Here is a 27,482-nt window from a genome sequence, read left to right as displayed (position 1 = left end):
AGAAGTAAATAAAGATACGAAATACAAAATGTGAGTGAGAAAGTGCGTGGTAATGGGGGGGGGGGGGAACCTAGCATTGGTCTTTGTTTTATTTTCATGGGTGTGAAACTCAGGGGACAGGGTAATGCAAACAAAGCAGGTGTCATAGTTCAGTAGTGAGAAGCAGGAGAGTTACCAGAGATCATTCTCAGGTACTGAACAGTAAATCATAATTTTTAACGAGTTCCAGAAGGGTACAAACTCTAGTGCGAAACTGCAGAGCTGGAACTCACATGCAAACTTGACACTATCAGACTGGGTCTGAATAGAGACTGGGAGTGGCTAGACCCACTACAAAAAATAATGTTCCCTCTTTTGACATTCACACCTTCTCATCAACTGTTGTGAATGATTTGCCTTGTTAACACTTGCCCTCCTCACTGTGATGTTACTCACCCATTCTTGCATGTCTGTGTATATATACCTACCAAACTGAAGTTTCGCACTTCATGCATCTGACAAAGCAGGTTTCTGCTCACGAAAGCTTATGCCCAAATAAATTTGTTAGTCTTTAAGGTGCCACAGAACTCTCACTATAATTTTTAATATAACCTTTGCACTGCAAATGAAGATCTAATTCTTAGCGCACTCTGCCTCTGAACATTTGTGGTGCCTTTGGTATCATTAATCAGTTTCCCCCAGTTTGCACTAAATCATTTACAGAGAGCCATCACTGAGGTTGATTTATGATCCTCATGCCAGGGCTAGCAGTGCAGAGATTCAGCTTGGTAGGAAAAATATCTGAAAATTTCCCAAGATCCCAAAGATGGGCAGCAGTGTGGGAATGGGGGTATAAGTGGATTCTATTTAGCATAGGCAGAAACTGCAGTCTGGGATTCATGGACTGGTGACTGTAACAGGAGAAGAGTGTGAACTAAAAGTCTGAACTCCTGTCAAATAGACACTGTATTGTTCTTCTCTTCTTTCTCTCTCTCTCCTTTCTTTTCTGAATAATTCATCAGCAAACACTTTTCACCTGTGAAAGTCACAGGTAAATCTTACATTGGAGTTTTTTTTGCATATTCTAAATTGATGCTGATTACTTTCCTGCAGATGTGAGAAAAAAAGAATGATAGGGACTGGTCTGGGAGAACAGGTGAGGGGGGAAGGATTCTAAGGTGCACAGGGGATCTTTAAAAAAAAAGAGAAAAGAGGGTTACTATAGCCTTGGTGTCAGTGGTATTGACAAAAAGGTGTAGCCAGTTGTTTGAGTACACTTGCGGTTCATTCTTTAAAATGTTCAGGTGACCAAATAACTGAACTTAGCCAAATTTAGCATCTAAAGACAAAGCAGCATGTAATGTCCTTCTGGGAAGCAATTCTTATTTTGCAGTGTGTTTGCTTTACAAAGAAGGTATGATTCAAAGATACCCATTTCAGCTAATATTATTTATAGTAAAAATATAGGTACAAAACTTTACATGTCACTGAAATCCAACCCACCTGTTCCTTAACTTGTTTTGTGCTGTTTTGTGTTCATTTTTCTTTTTGATATACATTCCAAACTATCCCAACCTGTACTAGGATACACCATTCATGTATCTGGGCTTTGACAGGCTTCTTATTTTTAATGCTAAAGCTGAGCTCAGCTTTCCAAAGCGTGGGATACTTGACAAGGGTGAACAGAATTGTGGGGACAGCATAATACATTCAGTTAACATATCTTCCCAACAGTTTTATTTATTTATTTATTCACACACACACACACACACACACACACACACACACACACACCCTTATCAGGTATGTATTCGCTAACAGTGGACACTGACCCTTGCACTTTAGGTAACAGGAAAGGAAATAAAAAAACCCAATCTTCCTATCACTCTTGTGTGTCACACATTCATTACACAGGGTCAGAAGTAAACTAAACCTCTGGCAAAAATGAAGCCAAAAAACAGAAGTTAGCCTCAGTACTCGCAAATTTTCCCAAAAGCGAAGCAAGAGGTACTGAAGAGAAAAGAGAGAGAGGGAAATCCGTCTCACTGCTACATGTGGCAGGTCTAGAGGCATTATATGTCTACAGTACATTCCAGTGCAGGGCAGAGGGGACTGTAAACTGCTAGAGAATGTCATTCAAAAATTTCAAGAGTACAGTGCTTTGACTCATGCAAGAATGTCACTTGAGAGTGTCACATTTTCTTTACAAGGAACAACCTGCTAGGTGTGACCACTGCCAATCATGTTCCAGACCTTTAGAATAAGCCAGCATCATGTGAATTTGAACTAGACTAAATAAAGACTGAATTAGTTGTGTAATAACTGCTAACCTGGTCAAAGCAAGGACAGTGTGAGAAATTGATGTGGCTTTGCAAAAAGCAAGCAGCTGCTTGCAGGGTTAATAAAAACTATGCTCACCAAATGAAAGTATTTGTAAGATGTGAAAGAAATGAAGTGCAGCTACTTTAAAAGAGGCAAAAAGACAGAACACAGGGTAAAACAAACCCCACAGAGCAGATCTGAAATAAATATGGAAGCAGTCACAACACAAAAGGGGATGAAGTGTCATGCATTCAATAAAAGCACCCATTTTGAAAAAGTGACTTCCAGCACAAATTGCCAAGAAATACAAAACCGAAATACATTCACGCCATGCAGCTGAAAGACAAACAATGGTCTTTGTTGGAGCTCTTCATAAATTTACAATCAATAAAGTTACACCAGCGCAAAAGTAGTGTAACAGGAAATTCAGGACATTAGGGCTTGCTTTGTACTCTTGGATAAACACCATCTGGTTCCTGCTTTATTATTGTTCCAATAGTGACTTAAGTTCCTCCCATGCAGAAATAGAACGAGCTCCACTTCTGATACCATGTTATACAGTATATTGTTACTATAATTAGGAGGCCAGATCAGCACTACACTTCCAACAGTGACCTTTGATGAGTCTACCCAGCCCTATCGCAGCTGACTGGTATGCAGATCTAATTTTGCAATATCTATACCCATTCTGCAGCCCACCTTTTCCTGGAGTAGGGAAAGGGCTTCAGACATCTACGACACTCCTGAGTGAGAAATGGATCTGTCAGAAGTTGCGCTTAGCATAGTAAAGGGTGGTTGAGCTCAGACCAGTGGAGGTCTGAAGGAATGTCTCCCATTCTTAAAGCCTTGCACTGTTTTAAAATCTGTCACCACAGACACTTCTCTTGCCGTTACTCAGTGACACTCCAGGTGCCATATCGTGCTGAAATGACCTTTTTGGCAGTGGCCTATCAGTGAAGGCAAGGGTCAGCTCAGCACACAGTGACACTGGCAGAGTGACGAGAGGTAGCAGCAACTATGATACTTACTAGATTTTAAATCAGCTTTACATTTACATGAAAGAGAAAGGAAAAGAGAATATGGGTGAGATGATGAAAGAAGACATGGGTAGCAGAGGGAAAAGAAAATTATTTATTTGGATTGTGGCAACACCTGGGGCTCCAAGCAGGGAATCGGGGCCTTACTATGTTAGAAATTATACAAACATAACAGTAAGTTGGTTCCTGGCCCAAAGAACTTACGATCGACATGTATGATGAGTGAGATCAGATGAACACAAAGGGAACAGCAGTGAATGAAGTTGATTCTGATCAGCCTGAGAAGCAGTGATCACAACAGCCCAATTGCCCGACTATTGCTGAAGTTTTGTAGGTATCATGGCAGAAGTGAGTTTTATGGAAGGATTTGGAGGAGAAGAATATGGTGGTGCTGTAGCTATTTACGTTGAGCTTCTTCCACATGTAAGGGGGCAAGTGCACAGGTGTTTGTTGGAAAATCTGACAACCAGGCAATGAAGACTGACATCAGTGGTGGAGCAGAGGCAAGAGTTGACATCTTAACAGCCTATGAGAGATTATAAGTAAAGTGTGGATATACCATGAAAGGCCTTAATGATGAAAACAGATAGTTTATACTTGATGTGGTGGTGAAGGGGCATCAGTGAAGGGACTCAGAGAAAGAGAGAGGACATGCTCTAAGTGGCAAACCAGGGAAATGATCATTGCAGCAGCATTGTGAATGGATATCAGCAGGGCAAGATGGCATGGGGGCAAGACCAGAGAGGAGGAGGTTTCCACAGTCAAGTCACGAGATAAGAGACTAGATGGGATGTGTAGCTTGTGGATGAAGGAGAAAGGCTGGATTTTAGAGACCATGTGTAGGAAAGTGTCAAGATCTAGACACTGGCTGGATATACGGTTATAGGGTAAGACTGAGTCAAAGAAGACCCCCAGGTTCTGGGCCTAAGTGGCAATGAGTGAAGAGGAAATGCTTGTGAAAAGAAATAGGAATTTCTCTTGCTAGTTAAGGACTAAATTCAGATCCCAGGTCAGATGCAAGTGCCCATTACCTTACATATGTTAACAATCAAGGGAGGGGTTTAGCACTAAATTGTTACAGTCTGAGATTTGGTGATAGGTATAAATATCAGACTGTCACTCATCAGGATCATATGGTATTACATACAAGGTTACAAGAAGCAGCTTCGGAGAGAGAAGCCCTTCTGATGATTGTAACGCTGGTCCTGTCAAGCCTAGGAAAAAGAGGTCATGTTTAAATACTTTTTAATTAACACATTTTAAACACTCACATAAATGGAGTTTAACACCTTTCCAATGTGTTACTTGAGGAGTCTAAGGTTGATTACAACCAGTAAACACATTTTTTAAATACAACCTGCTTCCCTAGGCTAGACGTGACAAATGTTTTCATGTTAACAAGTGAATCTGCAGGAACACCATTTGCCTTAATTTCATAGCTGTTACAAGTCCAATTCTGGCTGTCCCTCCCTTGGCGTGCCACCCTCCACTCTCGGTGCAGCTGTATGGGGTGAGGCTATAAATACTTCCTAAGTACAAAGGAAACACTGCATACACCTAACACCTACTAGCTGGGGGATGGCCAGAACCTTGTCCTCTCATATGCCACCTGACACACCAAACCATTTATTCAGGTACAGGAAGTGCCACTGTTGAACATGCTGCATCTCCTCTCTCCCAGAGCCCCTAGAGAGACCATCCTTTGAACCAGCATAGATTAACATAGATGAACACAACTTGTTGGGGAAGAGTCAAGATGTTTTTTGTTTAAAAGGGAAATCATGCCTCACCAATCTAGTAGAATTCTTTGAGGCAGTCAACAAGCACATGGATCAAGAGTGATCCAGTGGATATAGTGTACTTAGATTTTCAGAAAGCCTTCGACGAGGCCCCTCACCAAAGGTTCTTAAGGAAAGTAAGCTGTCATGGGGTAAGAGGGAAGGTCCTCTCCTGGATCAATAAAAGATGGTTAAAAGATAGGAAACAAAGGGTAGGAATAAAGGGTCACTTTTCAGAATGGAGAGAGGTAAGTAGTGGTGTCCCCCAGGGGGTTGTTCTGGGACCAATACTGTTCAACATATTCATAAGTGATCTGGAAAAAGGGGTAAACAGTGAGGGGGCAAAATCTGCAGATGATACAAAACTACTCAAGATAATTAAGTCCAAAACAGTCTGCGAAGAGTTACAAAGGGATCTTACAAAACTGGGTGACTGGGCAACAAAATGGCAGATGAAATTCAATGTTGATAAATGCAAAGTAATGCACATAGGAAAACATAATCCCAGTTATACATATAAAATGATGAGGTCTATATTAGCTGTTACCACTCAAGAGATCTTGAAGTCATTGTGGATAGCTATCTGAAAACATCCACTCAATGTGTAGCAGCAGTCAAAAAATCTAACAGAATGTTGGGAATCATTAGGAAAGGGATAGCTAATAAGACAGAAAATATCATATTGTCGCTTTATAAATCCATGGTATGCCCACATTGTGAATACTGCGTGGAGATCTGGTCACCCCATCTCAAAAAAGATACATTGGAATTGGAAAAAACACAGTCAACCTGTGGAACTCTTTGTTAGAGAATGTTGTGAAGGACAAAACTATAACAGGCTTCAAAAAAGAATTAGATAAGTTCATGGAGGGTAGGTCCATCAATGGCTATTAGCTAGGATGGGCAGGGATGCAAATCCATGCTCTGAAGTATCCCTAGCCTCTGTTTGCCAGAAGCTGGGAATGGGCGACGGGATGGAACACTTGAGTACTTGTTCTGTTCATTCCCTCTGAAGTACCTGGCATTGGCCACTGTTGGAAGACAGGATACCAAGCTAGATAGACCATTAGTCTGACCCAATATGGTCATTCTTATGTTCTTAAGCATTATGCCTCCTTCCACCACTTGGGAGTAAAGTTCCTAACATCCCCCAGCCCTTCACACTCACAGAGTTTAGTTGTAGACATTACAGGTGCGTGAACATTTTAAAGCAATAATTGAAAAATAACTACTTACTATTATCTGACGAAGTGGGTTTCTGCCCACAAAAGCTTATGCCTAAATAAATTTGTTAGTCTTTAAGGTGCCTCAGGACTCTCGTTGTTTTGCTAAGAACAGACTAACACGGCTACCCCTCTGGAACTTACTTACTATTAAGTGAGCCTGCTATATTTGTTTATTTTGTTTTAACTTGTAATGACAACCAGGCAGTAGCCGCTGAATGATTTCTCTGAATTTATTTAAAAGAAAAGCCAGGAGCTATTTATGTTTGTAGAGATGCCTAGATCTGGGTTTGTGCTCAGCAGATGTTTGGTAAAGCAGATATAAGTGTGACAGCAGATCTATATTAAATAGATTTTTCTATGCTATTCCTTGCTCCAGTTCTCTGAAGAGATAAATCTCAGTGCCTAGTTTATCACATGCAATCCTGCTACTGAGTTAGCAGGCACACATCTCTGTAAATTGTTTCATTTTACCTTCAGGAGAGCAGTCAGTCACACAACCGTGTTACTGGATAAACTTTCTTGCTCCGTTATGTGCAGAGGTATTCGCTGCAGCCTGTAGGTTGCACTCTCCCGCTGCTTAATTTTACAGCCAAGCCAGTTGTTATATCCCTCCAACAATCAGCATCTCATTACCCCTTTTAGTCAGATGGTGTGGGAGTATATGGAAGAAATATGCACTCAGATTCCCAAACTAAACATTCTGCTGCACACACTTTTCTTCTGGAAGAGAGGAGTAGAAAACAAACATGTGAAAGATGTTAGTCACATTGCTTATTGAACTACTGCAAGGTGCTCAGGTACTATAGTGATGGGCATAGCATGAGAACCTTTGCAGATTAGAAGCGAATTGATAAGGAAGCCCACTAAAGGGCTTACAAACTAAAGGGATACTATCAAATTCTTATACATTACATGGTGAGATTATTTGTACTTGGAAATTCTTTGCTTGTCTGTCCTTTAATGTTATGTTCTTCAGTGATAGGTTTACCCTTGAACCATATTTCCCGTTAGCTGTAAGTTTTGGTGTAGATTTAACTCATATGTAGGGCCTTCTACAGCTCTTCTGGCTGAATGATAGCATGAGTGTCGATACTGTATTTCAGAGTTATAAAAATATGCATCGCCAACACCGGGGATTAAATGGTTTAAAGTTATCATAGGCTGCGATATACATTTTTCGTAATATGTTGCTTATTGGCTACATAAATATAGATAGATCTAGACCTACCCATGTCAATCTCACTGCACATATGCTAATAAGCCACATAGGATCTTTGTGCTAAAAGCAAAACCAAACCTACCAGAAACATAGCTCTAAATGAAATTGTTTCTGTTCCATTATTATTTTGTTCCCATTGAACTATATTGATACATGTTATAAACATGTCACTGTAAATGAAAAGCTGCTCAGTTCAGTAAACGCTTTACGGATGTCTAAGGTCTTTGGTCACCAGAAGGTTAACGGTAGATGGTACAAGAATACACCCAGTTTAGTAACAAAATCACCATGACCATTCCGGCCAGAAGCTGACAGCTGTGACAGAGTCATACTTCAAGCCAGTGTGAATATGTAGTGCAATGCCTGACTTACCTAAGATGACTTATTAAGCTGCACAGTGGTGGCTCACTTGATTATTACCACCCCATACACATGCTGAAATGATCTCTGGAGAGTCTACTCCTCCCCCAGCTTAGAACAGCTGTGGTCTCTCTTTTGGCACACAAGTGTGATGGGAATTCCCTTTGCAAAAACTTTGCTGGTCTAAGCTTGTTACATATTACTCAAGAGGATGACAGGTCTTCATCCCCCAAAAGAGGAAGTAAAATAAAACAAATGCTATCTGGTAGCTTTCATGTGTCCCTTCTCATTTATTTTTATGAGAGAATTAATCTGTCCCCCATGGAAAATGTCTACTGATCTTTAGCTTATCAGTAGGTAGACTGATTCCCAGTATAACATTATCTAATAGGCACTGCAGTGAATGAAAATAATATGAGAATGTACTCAGAAGAAAAAATTCTAAGAAAAAATTTCCACCTGTAGAAAGGAAAGACAAACCTGCTCCCTCTAGTGGTCAGAAAGGATCACATTTCTATCTGTCAAACTCATGCTGAAAAACTGTATGGATCAGATCCTCTATCTGGGTTATGGCCCCATTATGCCAATCAGATGGCATTAAGGGGCTGTAATCTGGACATGAATGTCCAACAGAGAATTTCTGCTGGTGTATCTCTGCCAGATCTAGGCTCTGTATCCCTCCAGGTACAGGTGATGTGATGGAGCTCTGCTACAATCCTCTTTTGGGATAGGGTCCATTAAGCACCTTACATCATTGGCACAATTTAAAGCTGTCTAGCACAGCTCTAAGTAGCACTGGGGCTGGGACCTCAGAATTAGCACCTGGATACCCCATCCCATCTCCTGCACTGAACAGAGCCCTGGCATAGGAAAGAATCTGGCCCTATTACTTTAAAAATAATCTGGCTGTTCAAACATTCGACATTCCCATTTAAAACAATAATGGCATTGCCAGTTTTAAATGTCATGTTTCAGTGCTAATACTTTGTTTTACTGAATCCAGGAACTTTATAGCCAGCTGTCTGTAATGAACTTACATCTCCAGACAGATGATCCTGGAAAATCCAAGACAGCTGATAAAATCCAATGTTGTTCTAGGTGGCTACATCAGATCCCTGTTATGGAGAGCTGGGTTATAAAATGCAAAATACTAGCAGACTTAATGGAAGTGCTTGCTATTTATCATGCAAATATTACCTCAAACGTTCAGTCCCTTGTGCGCCATGGATTTGACTTTAGTTGGAAGTGGAGCTGTTGTAGTGCACACAGTGTACATAAACACACAAAAGCGGACGAGTTCTGACATGAATCTGAATAAGAGAGTTAGTTTCTTGGCTCACAGCCTGATTGTTTGAGCCCTTTGGGTTATATGGGTTAAGTGATTTTCACTCATTCATGGATGAGATTACATATTCTTTCACTGCACATGACATATCTTATACAGCATTTCTTCTACCTAGAATGCCTTTGGAAAAAACCTACCTTAAAATAGTCAATTATTCATAAAATCTGTTATTTCATAGCACCTCCTATGGTTAAGGGTTATATGCATTTCATATAGGTACATCTGTGTGGTAATAGGAAACTGCATTAACCTGAAGCTATTTAATTTAGAGCCCTACTCACACAATCGTACCTGAACAGTGAAGAACTCCTCCCACCCCAAAGCAATGCTTTCAGGCAACAACAAAAAGTTGAGTGTTTTGATTCGTATCACACTGCCATTTCCCACACAACCAGCTAAAGTTCTGATTCAGCAGAACTGACTCATGTTGAGTAATACTTCACGCAAGTACTCCAGTGAAATTACTTGGGTGAGTAAACCTTACTCAATATGAGAAAGAGTTACAGCATCAGGCCCAAATCAGTGTGCTTGAAAATGTATCTGTCTGTACACTGTAACCCTTATTCTCAATAGGATTATTACACAGTAAATAGAAATTCATACACACACACACACACACTTGTGTGTGTGTACCACCAACCATGTTCCATAATCTTAACTCTGCCCCGTTAGGGCTGTCAGCCTTCCATCATTCCCTTTAACTGCCCAGCTGCATACAATCCTTTACCAAGCTATCCTCTCACAACCAATCCATACACCAAACATCCGTGGCTAGTGTGTGTGTGGGGGGAAGGAGGGGGGGGGGAAGAAATAATATGGTATAGGGCATGAGCAGAAGGGTGAAAAGGAGGCAGAGTTAAGGTAATGGTACATGGCCTGCGGTGTGTGGTAGTTGTAGTAGTGAGGTGTATGAGTGGGGGTAGAGTAGTACACGGTAAGTACTGTTAGGTGGCATAAGTTTTAATTTCCTTGCCTTTATGGATTTGTGTTCGGCATGTTTTGTACATGTGTGTCTATAACCTTAACTGCTTCACAATCAAGTTTTTTTTGGTATTAATATAGAATAAATTTTTTCAAAATGCTTCCAGTCTAAACCATAATCAATTCATTTTAATGATAATCCATGCATGGCCATTTGTTAGCATATCAGCGTGGTGTTTCACATCCAATCTGATATATTCATCTGGTTCAGCAGTTTTTCCTTGAGGTTGCCAAAAGATTGAATATTTTAAGATGTGCTAGAAAAAACACCAATAAAAGCCTTGTTCAAAATGTAGGGGGAAATGAAGTTAAGACAGGTTTTAGGAAATTAGTACAGGTTCTATAATTATACTCTAAGGATATTGCCATCTGGACTAGAGATTCCCTTAGCTGATGTATTTGTTTCATGCATTTTTAAAAATTTTTTGCCTATTAACAAAAACACAAGTGTTTATATTTTTTCATATTATTTTATTGAAAAGATACATTTAAAAAAATACACAGACATTTTACTATTTATGGATTGCAGATAAAGATGTTCTAAAAGAGTTAACTCTATTTTATTCCTTTATTATACTTGTTGCCCCCAATATCGCATAAAGACTTCAGTTGGAGTACTGCATATTGATATTACTTTTATAAAAGGGGGTAGGGATGGGAGATGAGGGAGGGCAGAACTTCAATATAGTCAGTAAACAGAAAAGACAGTCAATCCATTATAAATATTGTATGTTCTGTACATTATTGCATTAGAGAGCCACAACATTATGCAGCATTGTTACAAAGGAAACAAGTTTAGAAATGAAGAAAAAGGATATTTACGTATAAATACACGGCCCATTGTCTTCTTGAACAATGCACATGAGCTGTGATAATGTGCAATTAAAAAGCTTTTTTTTTTTTTTTTTTTTAATGTTAAACATTGCTTAGCAACATCAGTGGGGAAACTACAAAATAAGTTAAAATGAAAATAGTAAACAAATAGGAATCTTAACTATATGTTATATGGCTTTCTATTTTTAATCTTTCTAAATAAAAGATGAAACTAGAGAAATACATGAATTAAAAAAGCTGCATTGCTTCCAAATATTTGCACAGCAACTAAGAATGTCTAAATCAGACAGGCAATACATTTCTAGTACTACACAAGATACACCAGTACTGCGGTCTAAAACAGTACACAATCCCTGTCAACAAGAGCACACTGAAAAGAAAAAGATGCAATTGGTTATTAAGATGTTATTCACAATTAAGCACTTGGTTAATCTATCTTTTTTTCACACTAGAATATATCCAGTTGGATTTCAGAGACTTATTTACATATGTGTGAGTGAGGAAGACCCTAGTTTTCAAGTCAGTCAGGAAATATTCTGTGTTCCTTGTTTCCAAGGTGCATCATATACACATATGAAAAAAAAAAAACCCAACCAACAAAAAGATGAATGAATCTTGATGCTATTTTTTTTATGAGCCGTTAAGCTTTTGGTAAACCATTCTCAAAAAAATTATTTGAATTTAAAAAAAAAAAAAAAAAAGAGAGAGAGATGTTGTCTAGGCGTCTAGAATACAGTACCTGTCCATGAAAAATTCTATGACTTGACCTGTTGGGGTGTCATACTGCACGGCGTTATAAAAGAGAAAGACATTTTAAAATATCAAATCCTTGCTTGCTTGCTTTCTTCCTTTTTCCCCCTTCTACTGGCCATAGTTATCTTATTATCACTATGAAATTAGTATGGTGCAAAAAGGATCGATGCAGGAGTTGCACGTATGGGACCGTGGCCTGGCCTTAGGAGAGCTGGCGGGATTGCAGGTGCCTGGAACAAAGAGGCAGAAGGACGGGGAGGGAGGGACAGAGCAGATGACACAGCTGCAGCCGCAGCAAGAGAAGACGAAAGGAAAGCAGGTGCTAAGGGCTTAATCATATCTTTTTGGAATGCAAGTTTTGCCTGAAAAAAAGAAAGAAAGAAAAATGTAAATACAGTTTCTTCCACCATTTTTACAATGAATAAATAATGAACACTTTGCCAGGGTTAATGTAAGCTTTTAAGCAGACTCACTTTATATTTCTGGATAGGAGGACTAAAACTGTTTTCAATATGCTTCTTACTACTTCACACCTGATTTATAATTATTTATTTTGCTCCTGTTTTAACCATTTCTGGTAGCTGCTCTTTGAGATGTTTGCTTGTAGCAAAAAGGGTAAATTAATAGCCTGGCAGAGTACTGATATACAGAAGGGATATTAGACCAAATGTTCAACCACAAAATTTGCACTGGCATTTTCACACCTGCACCTGAACTGTGGGTGAAAATTTCAGTGCTTATAATGTTAACTGCTTGACTGCAAGTGCAAATCAGGAAAGTACAAGAGCAAGTACTCCGATATGCACCTGCAATTATTGTTGCTGGTGTGAAAATACAGATGCAAATTGCACCTACTAAATGGTAAACCTAGTCTCAGCCCTTTTGAAAATTTTATCCACACTGTCTTCTGACACACAAGACAATTTAAACAACCCAACTGTACATTACACACAAATCCACAGGGAGTAGGTGTGGGTGCCTGGGGGTTAAAGGTCATTTACAAGAGTGAACTATCTGTAAATTATATAAATCATCATGAAATTTAAGATTGGAAAAAAAAGGTTCAAGATCATGACGTTGACAGGATTATACAAAATAGAAAGGCACATTTTCCTCATTTCTTTTCACTTATAAAGATGAGCTGTAGAAAAATGCAGAAGTCAGAGATGGGAAACACCCACTAGCTCAGCTAGTTCTTTCTCGGCCATGCTGATTTGTTCCTTTCAGCATATTTCCTAATCTCTACAACTAATTCTAAAATAAACCCAACCATTTTGAAAAAGACAGCTCAATTTGAGATCCTCAACAAATTTGGTGTGCATAATGAAAAATTACCCGTGAAATATATACAGCTTAACTCCACTTGTGGATTGGTGTGTTTCAAGGTTAAATATTTGTGGCGGGGGGAGGAGAGATACTTACATCCTGGCTCTACCACTGTAGGTTTTAAGCCTAAGAGATACAAATATAATGCTTTACAGAAATGAGCAAGATTAGGGTGATCCAAAGCTAGTGAGTGGGGAACATTAGTGAAAGCCTGAAATGTTTTCATTTGACTGTATGATTGCACAGAAACATTAATATTTCAACTTCTAAATGAGTTTCATATGCTTTTTGGGTAATGTCTCACTTTTGGATATGAGTATTTGCCTCTCTTTAGTTCTCTTTAGTTCTAACACTATTTAGTTCGAACACTTTTTGTTGGGGTTGTGCACACTGCTCTCCTATGAACCCAGTACAGTGATCATTGCAGGATGACTTAGCTACTAAGTAGACAGCACGCAACTCTTCCTGAGCTGGAGTCAGGTTGCGCTTTGAACAGACTGCCCCTGGCTAGAGAAATCAGCAAGGGGGTATTATGGAGGATCCTGGTAGGGGGGAACCCCAGGGTGAAGAAAGGGGGTGTTCAGAGTGGAGGGTTTTGGGGACCATGGCAGGAAGTGGTGATCTAGTAGCCCAGTAATAAACATGGGATAAATACCTCAATGATAGGCAATTAATGCTCCTAAATGCCTCACAACTCTTCCACACCAGCCTACTACAGCACATTCTTTACTTTGCTGTTTGTGGGAGATGAAAGTCAGTATGGTTTTCGTTTTCCACCTTAAGTCCTCCTCCTGGGCTACATCCGTTTTAACAGCATGTTTTCTTAAATGCCCAGATAGGCAGAGTGTGCATTCTCCAGCCTTTAAAGAGAGGGAGTGCACTAAAAGCAGAAGAGTTCACACCTTTTCACTAGACACACAATCCATTCCACATCCCACTGTATATTGCCTCCCCTCTAGCAGTAAATAACTCTGTAGTGCTATTTCACCTTGGAGTGGGCATACAGAATAGAATACACAACCATCTTCAAATCTGATGCTAACACAGAGTCAGCCTGCAGGGGAAGAAACGCACAAGCTTTCAACCTCAGGTCATACTCCTAGTCTTTTTGCAGTGGGAGTCCCAAGGTCACAAACTTACATATATAGCAGTGATGCATAGTAACAGTACTTACTGCTAAAATACTTGGGCTGCGCTGAAGCTTGTTGTAAGGGCTATATTTAGGTTTCATAGGCTTCCCTGCCACTCTGTCCTTGTGCCTTCTGCTGGAAATGTGCTGAAATAAAAGAGAACAGTTTAGAGAGCTGATAGTTTTATTCTTTTTAAATTGATTTTTTGGCTGGATGTACCAAGTCCCTTGTCAAAGGCATTGTGAGATAAGTAAGGCTTAAGGGATGCAGCAATGATCTAAAATTGTGTTTTGCCAAATAAAGCAAATCATATAAAGAACCAGAAATTAATCAAGTTAATCCTGTAGTCCAAACTGCAAGGGCACAGAGCCATTAGCACTACAGCAAAAGCTTCTGAGGTGTTTAAGATACCTGTTTAAGTTGAATTTCTGAATTGACATGGACATCACAGATTTCACAATGAAATGTTTTGTTCTGCAGTCCTGAGCCCTTACTGCCATTCTGAATCTTCAGCTTAGATCCAGGTCGAGGATAAGATTTAATTGGACCTGCACCATTCCGAGCTTCCACCATTGTCTTGTGTTTGGAACCTAATGGACAATGGGATGCATAAGGATTAGCAAAGATGAAACGTTTTTTCTTCAGCAACAAATTGTGATCAATTTATTTTAGAGCATCACTGTAAGATTGGAATATTTCCCCCTCCATCCCATGATGGAAGTTATTGCCACTTTCCATTCTGCAAATGGGTCATGTGGGAATAAATGGGTGTGGCCATGAAGGCTATTAAAATCTGCATATAAACAGGAATTGGTTAATCCTATTTAAAGCAGCATTAACTACTCTTCCTATTCAGTGGCTCCTCAGTGGAGGCGTCATAGAGACCTGTGACCTGTAAACCAAACGAATATGGATGGAAACTAATTGTGTTGCCTTTATTGCAGTGTGAGGAGTGTGGAGGAAGAGATCCTGGGTGAAATCCTGGCTCCCTTAACTCAATGAAACTTTTGCCACTGATTTCAATGGGTCCAGGATTTCATCCCCAGCTTTAACTCTGGGAATCTGTAAAGAATGGGAATCCACAAGAAATCCTGGTCTTAATGATGTATGCCTCTGGAATCTACATGGTTTTGGGGGTCCTGACCCTCCCAAGTCCTGCAGTCCAGGACAGAAGATGGCAAGCAAAGGCTCCACCACAAAAGTCTTTTGGAGTTTGTTCCGATGCATCCACTGTTATGTGGGAACAGGAATGATAGATGTTACTTCCTTCCTTTTTTCTCCCTCAAAAGAGATACAAAAGAAAGAAAGGATTCCTGGATTAATAATATTTCTCTTGAAGTAAGGAAGGGTAGATTTAAAGGTAACATGTACTAAGCATCTGGTCTCAGTTATTCAAAGCCTCCATGACGTCACATCTAAAAGGTGCACCCTAAAACTATTACATAAAAACCTATATTTTAACAACAGTGTTTACTAAGCATGATAAGAAGAAATATATTATATACTGGAACCTGAAGAGGTACAGAATTTACAATGAAGCTGAAAACTTCATGTTAATTGGAAGCACCTCTGGAGTTAGGACAAAGTACAATGAGGTGTCAGGGACGTAAAGGAAGTTTGGAGAAATCATCAGACTAGACAATAGAGGATTGTGTAAAGGGTATCTTAAAAAATAGGTATTTAAAGGTCCCATGCCTGATATCATAAAGGACTTTAATAAAGGACAATATTTATACTTTCTCTGTTGATTTTAGGTAGAAATATCTCCAAAGCCATTGCATATTTTAAGCAAAAGATTCTTTTCTCTTCAGCAATACGTTATGAGATTGTTGGTTAGACCTACGGTAGTGCCTGAAAGCCAACTTTATATGGTTGTAATTTTTTTTAAATGACAGTCACCTACTCACATGTTGTAGGAACTCACCTGTGTTGTGGGCTTCTAGCTGTGATAAGGAGTTCACAGCCACTTTGCATAGTGAACAGTAAAGTAGTTTTTTGGCTTTTTCCTCTTCTGATTCAGAAACTGTGATAGTCGCTCCATTTGTGCTCTTAGAGAATGATGTAGCTATTATAGGTGCTAATGTTATAGCTCCAGGTTTGGGAAGGAACGGGCCTACTTCAGTATTTGAAGGCTGACTAGATCCACTAGTTTTTGCTTTCCCATTATCTTCTAAAAGAAACAAACGTGTGTTGTAACATACCATACACATCAAACCACATAATGAATATTGATACACAGGGCAGTGATATCCTAGAAGAAAAAAACCTCAAGAACTCTTGTTAAATTTTTGCCATCCACTCAATTGATTTTTGAGGTGATTTCCTGGGCTCTCATGGAACTGCTGAACCCCATCACTACCACAGACTTCTCCCTGAGATCATAAAAATACTGAAAAGCAAGTTGTTTGCCTTTGGAATGGCCCAAATTGCATTAAATAGCAGGGATTTTTAAAATAATTTCACTGGGGAGGATAACCCTGAAATTCCACCACAGTCTTGAGACACCACTTCCCTCATTTCAGTTATGCAAGTTGAATAAAGTGCTATGCTTTCTATATAGGGTCAATGCATAGTCACCTAAAGGTTTTAATAGAAATTCAATGCCCTTTTGTATCATTTTACAACCATTAATCAATCATCCAGGCCTCCTCCGAGACCGGTAAGTAGGTATTGTTATTTCATTTTACAGATGGGGATCCCAAGGCAGAGAGATCAAGTGACTTGACTGAAGGCGCAGAGGGTGTTTGTGAGACAGACAACATTAGAATGTGTGAGTCTGCTACTCTCCAACGTATGGTTAGTTCATTAGGCCTTGCTGTCTCTTGTGCTATTGAGCTGCTTCTCCTTGTGACCAGAAATGTGTGCCCAGCAGAGAAGGAAGCTCACCTATAAGTAACTATCCAGCAGCTGAGGAGGAATCGGGTGGCCATAATATCATTAGCAGTCGCCCAGGCATCATGTGTGTCAGAAGCTATCCCTGGGGTGTCAGAGCTACAAGAATAAACTACCATCATCAGAAAGAAAACCCCACTCTGAGAAACTTTCAACTCTATTGATCAATTGACATCAGTGTCTGCCAGTTTGTATTTACAAGGATACTTCTGCATGGAAATGGGCTAGATACTTAATTTTTTAAAATAAAAAATGAGATTAGCCTTGACATTTCTAGGTCCCCGATATTAGCAGTCTCAAAGGCCACCTCTGTATTTCAGATGAATCATATTGTGGCTTACTAGACACAAACATATATAGAGGACATGATAAAAGACACAGAGTCAAAGCCCAGAGGAAGACTTGCATGAAAAATCACAGATTATAAGATCATAACACAGCACAGTTTTGTTTATTACTTTCCCAGAAAAATGTAAAATTAAAATTGTTCAACTCAAGCTCAAAATATATTTCTTACACACACACACACACACACACACACACACACACACACACCTTTACACTTAGGGCTGCTTTGGTACCTTCCCATCACAGTTAAGCAGGAATCAGCTAAACTAAAGAGAAGCTCTTAAAAGTAGCTTAAAAAAGATAATTTACATCACAAGGCCCACAACTGTCCCAAGTGACACTGGGTGCAGTCTTTCAGACCTTACTTCAGCAAATCAGTTAAGTTAATAAGTTAAGTCCATCCCTATTCACTGAAGCAGTTAAGCACATGCTTAACTTTTTTTCATGCAAGTCCCATTGAAGGCAATGGGATTTAAGCATATGCCTAAAATTAATCCCATGTTTAAAATGCTTTGCTGTACACAGATGGACTAGAGTTCCAAAGGGGTAGCCGTGTTAGTCTGTATACAGCAAAAACAACGAGAGTTCTGTAGCACTTTAAAGACTAACCAATTTAATTTCAGCAGGCATCACCTCCTCAGGCCTTACTGAAAGCCTGCACTGAGGCTATAGTTATTTTGGCTAAGTAAGGATTGCAGAATATGGCCCGAGACTTCCAGACCAGTAAAATACAATGGGCTGACAGATGCTATCTTAACTTAAATGAAAAAAGAAGCATATGCCTCAAACCGTGAGAAATGCAGTGTGCTCAATGGATATTTTCTTTCTGGTTAAGCAGTGTTAGTTGCCATCTCCTGAGTTTCAGGTTCTAGCAGATGTATACCTGGGGCCAGATTTTCAAGTACTCAGCATCCGCAACTGTGGCCAAGTTTTGCAAAAGAGTCTAGTCCTCAATAAGAGGTCGGCATGAGGTGCCTACATAAGAACTTTTCAAAAGTGCTCATCTCCCACGGGCCAGATTTTCAAGAAAAATTAGCACCCAATGTGCTGAGCTCTTTTGAAAATCTGGGCCCAGTTGTGGGTGCAGAATTATTTTCAAAATTTGGCCCTTTTAATTTATGCATACAACCAGGGTTTTTATTCTACCATCCTTCTGTGTACAGAGCTACCATTAGTGCTAAAGGGGTGCTGAGCAGAGGATTGAACTCTTCATTGCCACAGTATCTGTTTGAGCATAACTCACAAACATAAAAGCATATACAAAATATGAACAGGCACTTGATACTAGAAAGCATAGATAGTGGATGGCATACTTCCCAGACATGCAGGGAAGTAAATCTTTTGAATTTTAGATCACTGAGATAAAGGGAAAGGAAATGTTAATAAAAATTTGGTTATGCTTCAAAACAGCCATTAAAAGCTATTTTAAAATTACACAACACATGTAAACTACATTTAACATTTAAATTGACAAAAAGTGAATCCTGTTCAGAGGGCCAGGTTTATGAAAGGGCACTCTATCCATTTTTGAATTTATAAAATATTACCAAAGAAAGTGGTATTAAATCATTCTCCATCTACTTCTGAATTTTATTTAGCTGTAGTAATTATTCACATCTGAAGAAAGCCAATACATGGAAAGAACATCCCAAATGAATACATATAAAGTACACTCCCCCCGCCCCACCCCGCCCCACACCACACAATAGAGAAAGCTAGTAAAGGTGCTAAAAATCTACAAATGAAATGTATCTACTGGCTAGCCATTCATGGACTCAGGCTACATAAGAACAGTTAATCACTTTTGTTGTCTATATGAGGAGTCCAGATGCTATGAAGTGTTGAGTGCCTTCTGAAAGGTGATGTGCTCTCAACTTCCATTAAAGAGCAGTCTTCAGTACGCTGTTGGCTTAGGCCTTTATCATGTGATAAGTGACAAAAAATAGTATGAAATGTTTTTAAAAATAATGTGTACAGAACTCCATGCTATAATCTTCACTCAAAACCGTGACTATTTCCAGTTTGTTTTATCCATAGAAAACGGCTTATGCCTTGTGTTTATACACCTTCAATGCATGTGGTGTGCACCTTAATATTTTATTTTCTAAATGTTTATGAGTAAATTTAGTGCTGGCAAATGTGCCAGTCCTGGAAATTCAGGTATTCTGTTTCCCTAAAGATAAGGTATAGGACAAGAACCAGCAATGCAAGCTTCCCCACAGTGCCTTGAAGAGACTGGTTGTCTTCCAGGAGAGGGTGGACACTCCATGCCCATTCAATCCCTAGTCTCTCTGCTCAGACTGTCTAGAACAGTGGCCACCAGTGATGGTATTTTCTGTAATACATCCCTGTGAACACTGGACTGAGATCACAAAACCCACTTCACATAGGCCACCAACCACCAACAGATGACAGCTTTCCATTGCTGGATTTGACAGATGATTGAAGTGAAATGAAAGATTTCATATCCCATTTCCAATCACATCAGCCAACAAAAAGCATGGTGCATTTAGTCTTCTGCCTCAAATGCCAACTGATGTGGTGCTTTAGCCGGTATTTAAAATATTTCCTAGATTTGTCATTTTCATTGTTCTTAATGAGAAACAAAACAGAGAATGTGTATACACACACACACACACACACACACACACACGCCTACTTTCCCCATATAGATTAATTTTTCCTTCCATCTTGCGAAATACTTAATAAAAATATGTTTAAAATTATGATTGCACAATTAATATAATGTTTTAGTTCCCATATCTAGTATAATCAGTTAGACAAATGTTTGTCTACTCAGCAGAGTAGGATCTGGCTTTTTTGGCTTCTAGAATCATTAATTTACATTTCCCCAAATGGGTTTTAGTTACCTACTTAATGTTTTCAATCCCTAGGATTCTCATCCCCATTAGCTATCATTTTTAAAAATGCCTTCTAAGTATTGATCTGTGCAAAGCAGATAAACACAAATCATATTCACATGTACAACTGAAGATTATTCTTTTATTTGTGGTTATAGCATATATTTAATATTAAATAAGAGATTGGTCACTTGCATAGTGTTTAAGAGTCTAGGTGACTCCATACTATATAAAATGTCCATATGTTTAGCAGTGTTCATTTTAGATACTATTGGAATCATTACATAAAATTGAGACAAAAGGTTAGATGTGGCTGTAAAGCTACATCTCCATTGCAAGGCTGGCCTGCTGGCACTGCTAAAGACATAATTCAGGGATAATAGGCCAAATTCTGCACTGTCATATATCTGGCCCAAGCCCACTGAAATCAATGGATTTGGACAGGAGACAAATCAGTGCAGAATTTAGTTCAATACCTCCAGGAGCACTCAAGCATCTCCAGCCAGTGTGTCCTCTGCTAACCTTTTAGAAGAATGCAGTGTAGGCTCCCTCCACCCCCATGACGGCCTATTTCCACTAGCTGGAGCAGAAGGTAGTGACTCTGCCAAGGCCCTTCTTTTTCCCAGACCCTTTTGGACAGAGTCGAGCTGCTGCTGGTGCTAGCGCTGCAGGCAGCACGAGACACACCAAGAATACAAGAGCTGTAATTCAGCCTTGCCTCTGTGTGGTGCTGAAATTATTGGGTAAGTCTTCGGTGCCCTTTTCTGTATTCTCCACATGTGGGACCAGTCACTCGGACTACTGGACAGTATAGGACAGCACTCTTTTCTTAAGCACAGAGGATAATTTTGTTTGTTATATTCTTGTCTGTAAATTAAGGATTAAATCTCCTTTTTCCTTAAGCCCCAGGAGCAGTAAAATTGCTGGTTCATTCCCAGCTCTTACCGAATCCTGCTTTTATTTTGAAATAAGACACGAGAAAAAGCTAATTAAGTGTTGCTTTGGGCTCTGTGGTACAAATGCTGTTGTCTCTTACCTCCATTGTCTCAGTCTTTGCTTTGAAGTCACTTTCATCTATGTATGAATGTTTGGCTTGTATTTAGTGTCAGAATTGGATTCTAGAATCAGAGGCGTATGTAGCTAATTAGAACTATTTCTGTTTAGATTTGCATATCATACACTCATAGCAACTAGAGATGAAAAAGATCTAGGAAAGTCAACTTGTCCATTTCCCTGCCAATGCAGGTTTGTTTGAAATGACTTACAATATGCAGCTTTTGCTGCACTCCTGGGAACTGCTATTGTATAGTCTAACAGAGTTGATTGCTAGGGGTGAGTTTTGTCATTGACTTCAGCAGTGACGAGGATTTCACATTTGGATTTATTTTCCCTGACATTCAACCTATATTCACTACTCAGCTGCACATTTCCTTGGTTCACCGTAAACAACTGAGTTTGCACAATATGGCCCCACTCACACAGGAGAATGTACAATCAGAGGGAGCCCTCCATGCAGAACTTTTCTCCCTGTTGTAGAGAAAGGAGAAGTGCTACCTTTCTGGCATTCTCCTCCTCTCACTCTCCCAGTCTTTGTAGAGATCTGTTTTGATTAGGGCACCAGGGAGCCAGTTGTCTTCCCAAAGGTCACAGGAGCATCAGCTCAGATGCAATTAGAACCCAGGATCACACTTAGGCTATGTCTACACTGCTGGCGGCAGGATCGATTTTGCGGGTTTGACTGAACGGTAGTGAAGACTCCCTCAACTGAACCCAGAAGTCGACTCTGTAAATCCACCCCGGCAAGTAGCGCTGCGTCGATGGGAGGGCATTTCCCATCGGCGCAGCGCAGTGGAGATACCGTGATAAATAGACATTAGGAAGTCGACAGGAGATACACAGGTTACCATACGTAGATTGCATATCTCCTGTTGACTGCCACTGAAATCCGCGGTCAGTGTAGATCAGGACTTAGTCCTTGAACCTGTTTTGTGAAATGTGGGTATCCTGGAACCTTGTCTGGATTCTGTGTATGTTAGCAAATGGGAAACTTTTGTAAAATATTTAAATGTCACTTTTAAAAAAACCTCCACTTATTAAAGGTAGACTGCTATTGATGCACTTTCACTAGCCTCTCCTATCTCATGAGTACCCTTAACTGTTGGATAAAGAGCTCTGTTATAGTCTTAAGAGTAGCTTCTACTATCATGAAAATTTACCAGCTCAGGCAAAAACAATACTCACCCATCATTATCATGATAATAGGAAAACTAAATATATCTAACTTCCCTGTCAAAAAAATATTACTCCCACGTGACAGTGGAAAAGTATAGCTTTACAACTCTGTCATAAATGAAGTTACCTGTCTTTTCAGCCAAAGGGCAGGTGGAGACATGACTATTGGGAAAGAGGGAACACAGAGACACCAAGAACCAAATGGTGCAAAATTAGCAAGAGAGGAAAAGACAGCTGAGAAGAATGGGAAAGTGAAATCTTAAGACCACCTCATTTGGAGACTCAAGTAGGCAGAGTAATTATCTTAGCAAGGTAAGGACCTCCTTGGAGAGAATAAGAGAGAAGCCATGTTCAAATGTCTAGGACTCTACTGATAAAAACAAAACAGTGATGGAGAATACTTCATTCTGGAAAGCCAGCATTATAATTAGCTTTGTATGCTTAACAGTTGGATCAGAACAATTAATTTTACTCATTCTCTTGGGGGATCTTAAATACTAAGTTACAAGGGTGGGGCGAGGGGAAGGATCTCAGTTCATATTGAGAGATACGTTTCTACTATCTTGGAAATATTGTGATTAATCTCTCAATTGAGTAGACAAACATCTCAAGTCATCACCAACAAAAAATGTGACCATAATAGATCATGATCTCCTATATTTAATATGACATATTTAAGTAGAATTGTATTTAGTTTTTTGATGCTTTACATACTCACATGCCCCAAAGCACTTTACAATTGAATGTACAATGTCTTTCAAGTTATAGGCTAATAGAGAGTGACAGTGTAGATTAAAGTAATAACCATTGTATACTCAGCAATAATTACAGTGTTGGATGTTAAAATTGATTTGATTGAAGGAATTCTGTCCAGTTATTTTTTTAATCTAATAAATGAAAAAGCTATTGAAAGATCTTTAACATCATCCTAGACAGACACACAGAGAAGGATAGAAGACTTTGGTTTAGCACGTTAATGAAAATATGGCATTTCTCGCAGTTCAGAATCTTTGTCCAGTAATTATTGGATACATTGCTTCAAATCTTGATTTGTCATCTGAAGTTATGACCTGGCCCAAAGGTAGTCAATTAGAGTAGTCCATAAGAGGCAATTTGCACAACTTACAATAAAAATCTATAAAACAAATCCATGAAAAATTTGATAAAAATAAAATAGAAATCTGGTATGAAATGGACCTTCCTGTTGAAACACTTTATCAAAGTTAGGAAAGTGTAATATGAGGTTGAGGTTTTTCAATATCAAAGTATACACAATTAATACATACAGCATATATAGGACAAGTCTTACCCTGGTATTTGGCTAGTTGGGTGTTGTATCTGAAACTTCAGAGCCTATATGCATGTCTTCTATCTAAAATCTATCTATCTACTGTGGCAAACAGCCGGCTTCACCCTAGTGGGTCTCACGCGTCTACCCCTTGTAGTGGGCCAGGGAGTCACCGGTTACCCCATCTCCCCAGGCTGAACAAATCTTTTGTCCTTTCCCCTCAGCATGTTCCGGGGGCCAGGAGAAGTACCTTACTGTGCCTTCCTCCTGCCAGCTGGGGCCAAGGCTTGTCTCCTTCTCTGCCCCTTGGGCTGCAGAGAAGCACCGTCTCCTAGCCTGGAGGAAGTTTCTCCGCCAGCTGCCACAAGCCTTCTGGCAGCTTCCTTCTCCAGTGCTCCCCCTCCCCACCTTTAGGGAAGGCAGGTTTTAAGTACACCTGGACTAGCCCTTCATTGGGTCCAGGTATGTCTAGTTGCCCTGCAATAATCTCTCCCCTGCTTGCAGGAAAAAGGGTTTTTGGCATTCTAGGGCTCACACTCTGGCCTTGGTATGCCCTTTTGAGGCCCTCTAGCCTGACTTTATCACACCATGTAGGGTTTGTTAGTTAACTCTTTTGAGTCTTTGACAGTTACAGATAATCCTATAATGAATTTATATATGACATTTAGCCCTGGTGTAAATGAGTACAACTCCCATTAGTTTACTTTAGTGGGCCTCCCTCTGTTTATACCAGGGTTAATTTAGCACCCTGAGTACGATTCCAATATTACTGGGTATTAACAAAAGTTAGAAAAACGGATAACAGAGTAATTATATAAGAATGAGGTATTGCAAATGCTTTTCTAACCTCTAATTTTAATACATTGCAATGTGTTTCAGAGGATACTTTCCAAATGTTAACAAAGCTCACTATTTACCTAACAGGAAGGTAAACTGCCCCTTTTAAGATGGGTAAACGGAGACAAATGAGTACATGAAACAATAAGTGACTTTGCTACAGTTCAACAACAAGTCAATGTCAAAACTGGAGATAGAAACCAGGAGTCTTTCCATTCAAGACTCCTTTTCTAGACACTAAAGAATCCTACATTCTGGCATTTTGGAAAATATTTACCAATCCACCCTCCTAAAAATGGCTATTAATTTTCAGAACTGCCTCTACCTGCTTTGTCAAGTGCATCTACATCCTGGCTGATGAGACAGGATAATGGAGAAACTATTCTTGAAAAGTTTGGGTATTTATGGTCAGGAAGAGGAAAAATAGCTTGTTCAGAAGCCAAAAGAGAGTGAAAAATTCCCCACGATTGCTAATTCAACTCCTGTCTGTAAAATGTTAAAGAACATACCAACAATGTTGGGGGAAAAACCCAGTAAATAAGAAAAATAAAATGGTTAATATGCAATTAAATCAGTGCATGGATATATGAGCTTCGTTACACAGAGAACCGAGTGAATTTCTTTTGAACAGATTAACCTGTGAGAATAATGAAACTGACATACACGTATAGATGCAAATACAAAATTCAGGTGTTGCGATAAGTGTTTCCCTGATTTACGATGTTACTGCTGAAGAAATGACTTTTATAAATGTCTATCATTTTTTATGACTCTGAAGAGCGTTAATGAATTTATTGCCAAGCTATTTCTCATAATATCCCTAAATTCTCAATACAAATTGAGTTTTAAGGAGAGACTTGAAGAACAATGAAATGTCTTTGTGGAATTCCTCCCATGCTGAAGGTGACTAAAAATTTAGCAAGTGGGTGATGGAGGCTGGCATCATGGGCCAATTGGAGACAGTAATCCCCATCTTGATAATAAATAAGAGATGATCAGTAGGGCGTGGAGATAGGTTGTAAAGGGATTTGAAATTGATGACCGGTACCTTATGTTCGGTGCTATAAAGAAACGGGAGCAAGAAGAGAAATGTAAAAAGAGGGGTGACATGGTCAAAGTAACAGGCTATGAAATCTTTCCAGTTATGGTTATGGGGGCAAGGCTGCATCTGTCAAGGCCAGAGGAAAGGACGTTGCAGTAACTGAGATGCAAGATGAAAGCCTGGATGAGAGTTTTAGTGGTGAGGTTGGATAGGAAAGGACATATCTTAGAGATGTTATGCAGAAAGAATCTAAAAAATTTAGACATAGCCTAGATGTGAGGACCTAGAGAAAGGGCTGAGTTGAAGATGGCACTGACTGACATGCAGGATGGTGTCACAATAATTGAGAAAGGAATGATGGGATTGGAAGGCTTGGGATGGGGGGATAGATTAGAAGCTCAGATTTAGCCATGGGACTGAGATGAAGGCTTGACATCCACAAGGAGAAGGCAGAGAGACAGATTTTAGTTCGGACAGAAGACAAGTTGGGAGTAGAGATGTAGATCTGTGAATTGTCAGCATAAAGATGGTAATTGAATTTGTGTTTGTGAATGAGATGACCCAGTGACAAGGTGTAGGGGGAGAAATGAAGGGGACCAAGGACAGAGCCCTGTCCAAGGCCTGAGGAAGAGCTTTGTGTAAACTTGAAAGTTTGTCTCTCTCACCAACAGAAGTTGGCCTGATAAAAGATATTACTTCACCGATCTTGTCTCCATAACAAATTAGGCAGGAGTAAGAAAGCAATTAAGTCACTAATGGTTACATTCCTGACTGCGTTCATAAGCACCCTTCCTACATCTCATCATTCAAAACTGAACCAAAATAAAACAAAAGCTAACAAAAAAATAAGTGGCACTACATTATTTTCCTTGACATTCAGTAAGACAAAAGTTAGCCAGTTTTGATAACCCATTCTGAAATCATTCTTTTCTTCTGCTTTCTCTGTTTTCTGACTACTGAACAACTAATTGCTGTAGTCAGAGTATCTACTACCCAACCAATTGTGCAGCATAATGAGAAATGAGTCTGAAAAACCTGTAGGGCTCTGTACTAGAAAAACAACATTGCAAACCATTACGCAGATCAGGATGGTGCAGTGTTTCCGAACACTTCGGTTACCTTTAATGTTTGTAAATATTTTTTCTTCAATATACTACTTTGAAAGAAACAAACAGTCAGATTTTATTTAATTAAAAGGCTGTTATTTTTGTCTGCACATAGTTGAAGGACAACATTTTGCTTATATTAAAGAAGAGTAGCAAATAAAAGCTAGAAAATGTAAAGTATTTAATCTCAAAGATCTTTGAAGACTGAAATAAGTTAGACTGAATAGACTGAAATGCTTATTTTAGAGATGTTGTGGCTACATTAAGGAACATTTGGACATCTCTGAAAAATTGGGAATATGCTATAACTAGACTGTTTATTTGATTAACCACACCATCACTCATCAGTTGCTGAGATGAACTGTCATTTTCAGAATTGCTATGTGTTTGGATTTGGTACAGTGGTGATGTTGATGCTTGTTAATTTCTATGATATTTTATTTCTGATCCTGCATTCCAAGGTCCCTAGGATACTTTCCTTTAAAGAATTTGGTTTGTTTTCAAGATTTCAAATGATTTTTTTAACTAATCAGAATATATACGCACTCATGTATGTTTGAAAGTTTGGGTGAGTTTTGTACTAATG

General features: G+C 39.3%; 1 protein-coding gene across 5 annotated transcripts in view; it reads right to left on the bottom strand.

Annotated features, from left to right (window-relative positions):
• Positions 1–10,703: 10,703 nt before the first annotated feature.
• Positions 10,704–27,482, bottom strand: part of ZNF385B (zinc finger protein 385B) — a 245,389-nt gene continuing 228,610 nt past the window's right edge. For all 5 annotated transcript variants that reach the window (XM_067549093.1, XM_067549094.1, XM_067549095.1 and 2 more), the window contains 4 exons: positions 16,215–16,460; positions 14,702–14,880; positions 14,335–14,436; positions 10,704–12,196 (listed from right to left, as the gene is read on the bottom strand). In XM_067549093.1, the coding sequence (XP_067405194.1) occupies positions 11,978–12,196; positions 14,335–14,436; positions 14,702–14,880; positions 16,215–16,460 (746 nt within the window). In that variant the 3' untranslated portion in view covers positions 10,704–11,977. The remainder of the gene's footprint in view (positions 12,197–14,334; positions 14,437–14,701; positions 14,881–16,214; positions 16,461–27,482) is intronic.

The sequence above is a fragment of the Emydura macquarii genome, unplaced genomic scaffold, assembly GCF_026122565.2.
Source record: "Emydura macquarii macquarii isolate MOO-44397 ecotype Brisbane River unplaced genomic scaffold, CSIRO-AGI_Emac_v2 contig_1253, whole genome shotgun sequence".
NCBI classification, from domain to species: Eukaryota; Metazoa; Chordata; order Testudines; family Chelidae; genus Emydura; species Emydura macquarii.
This window is presented reverse-complemented; position numbering and strand designations above follow the sequence as displayed.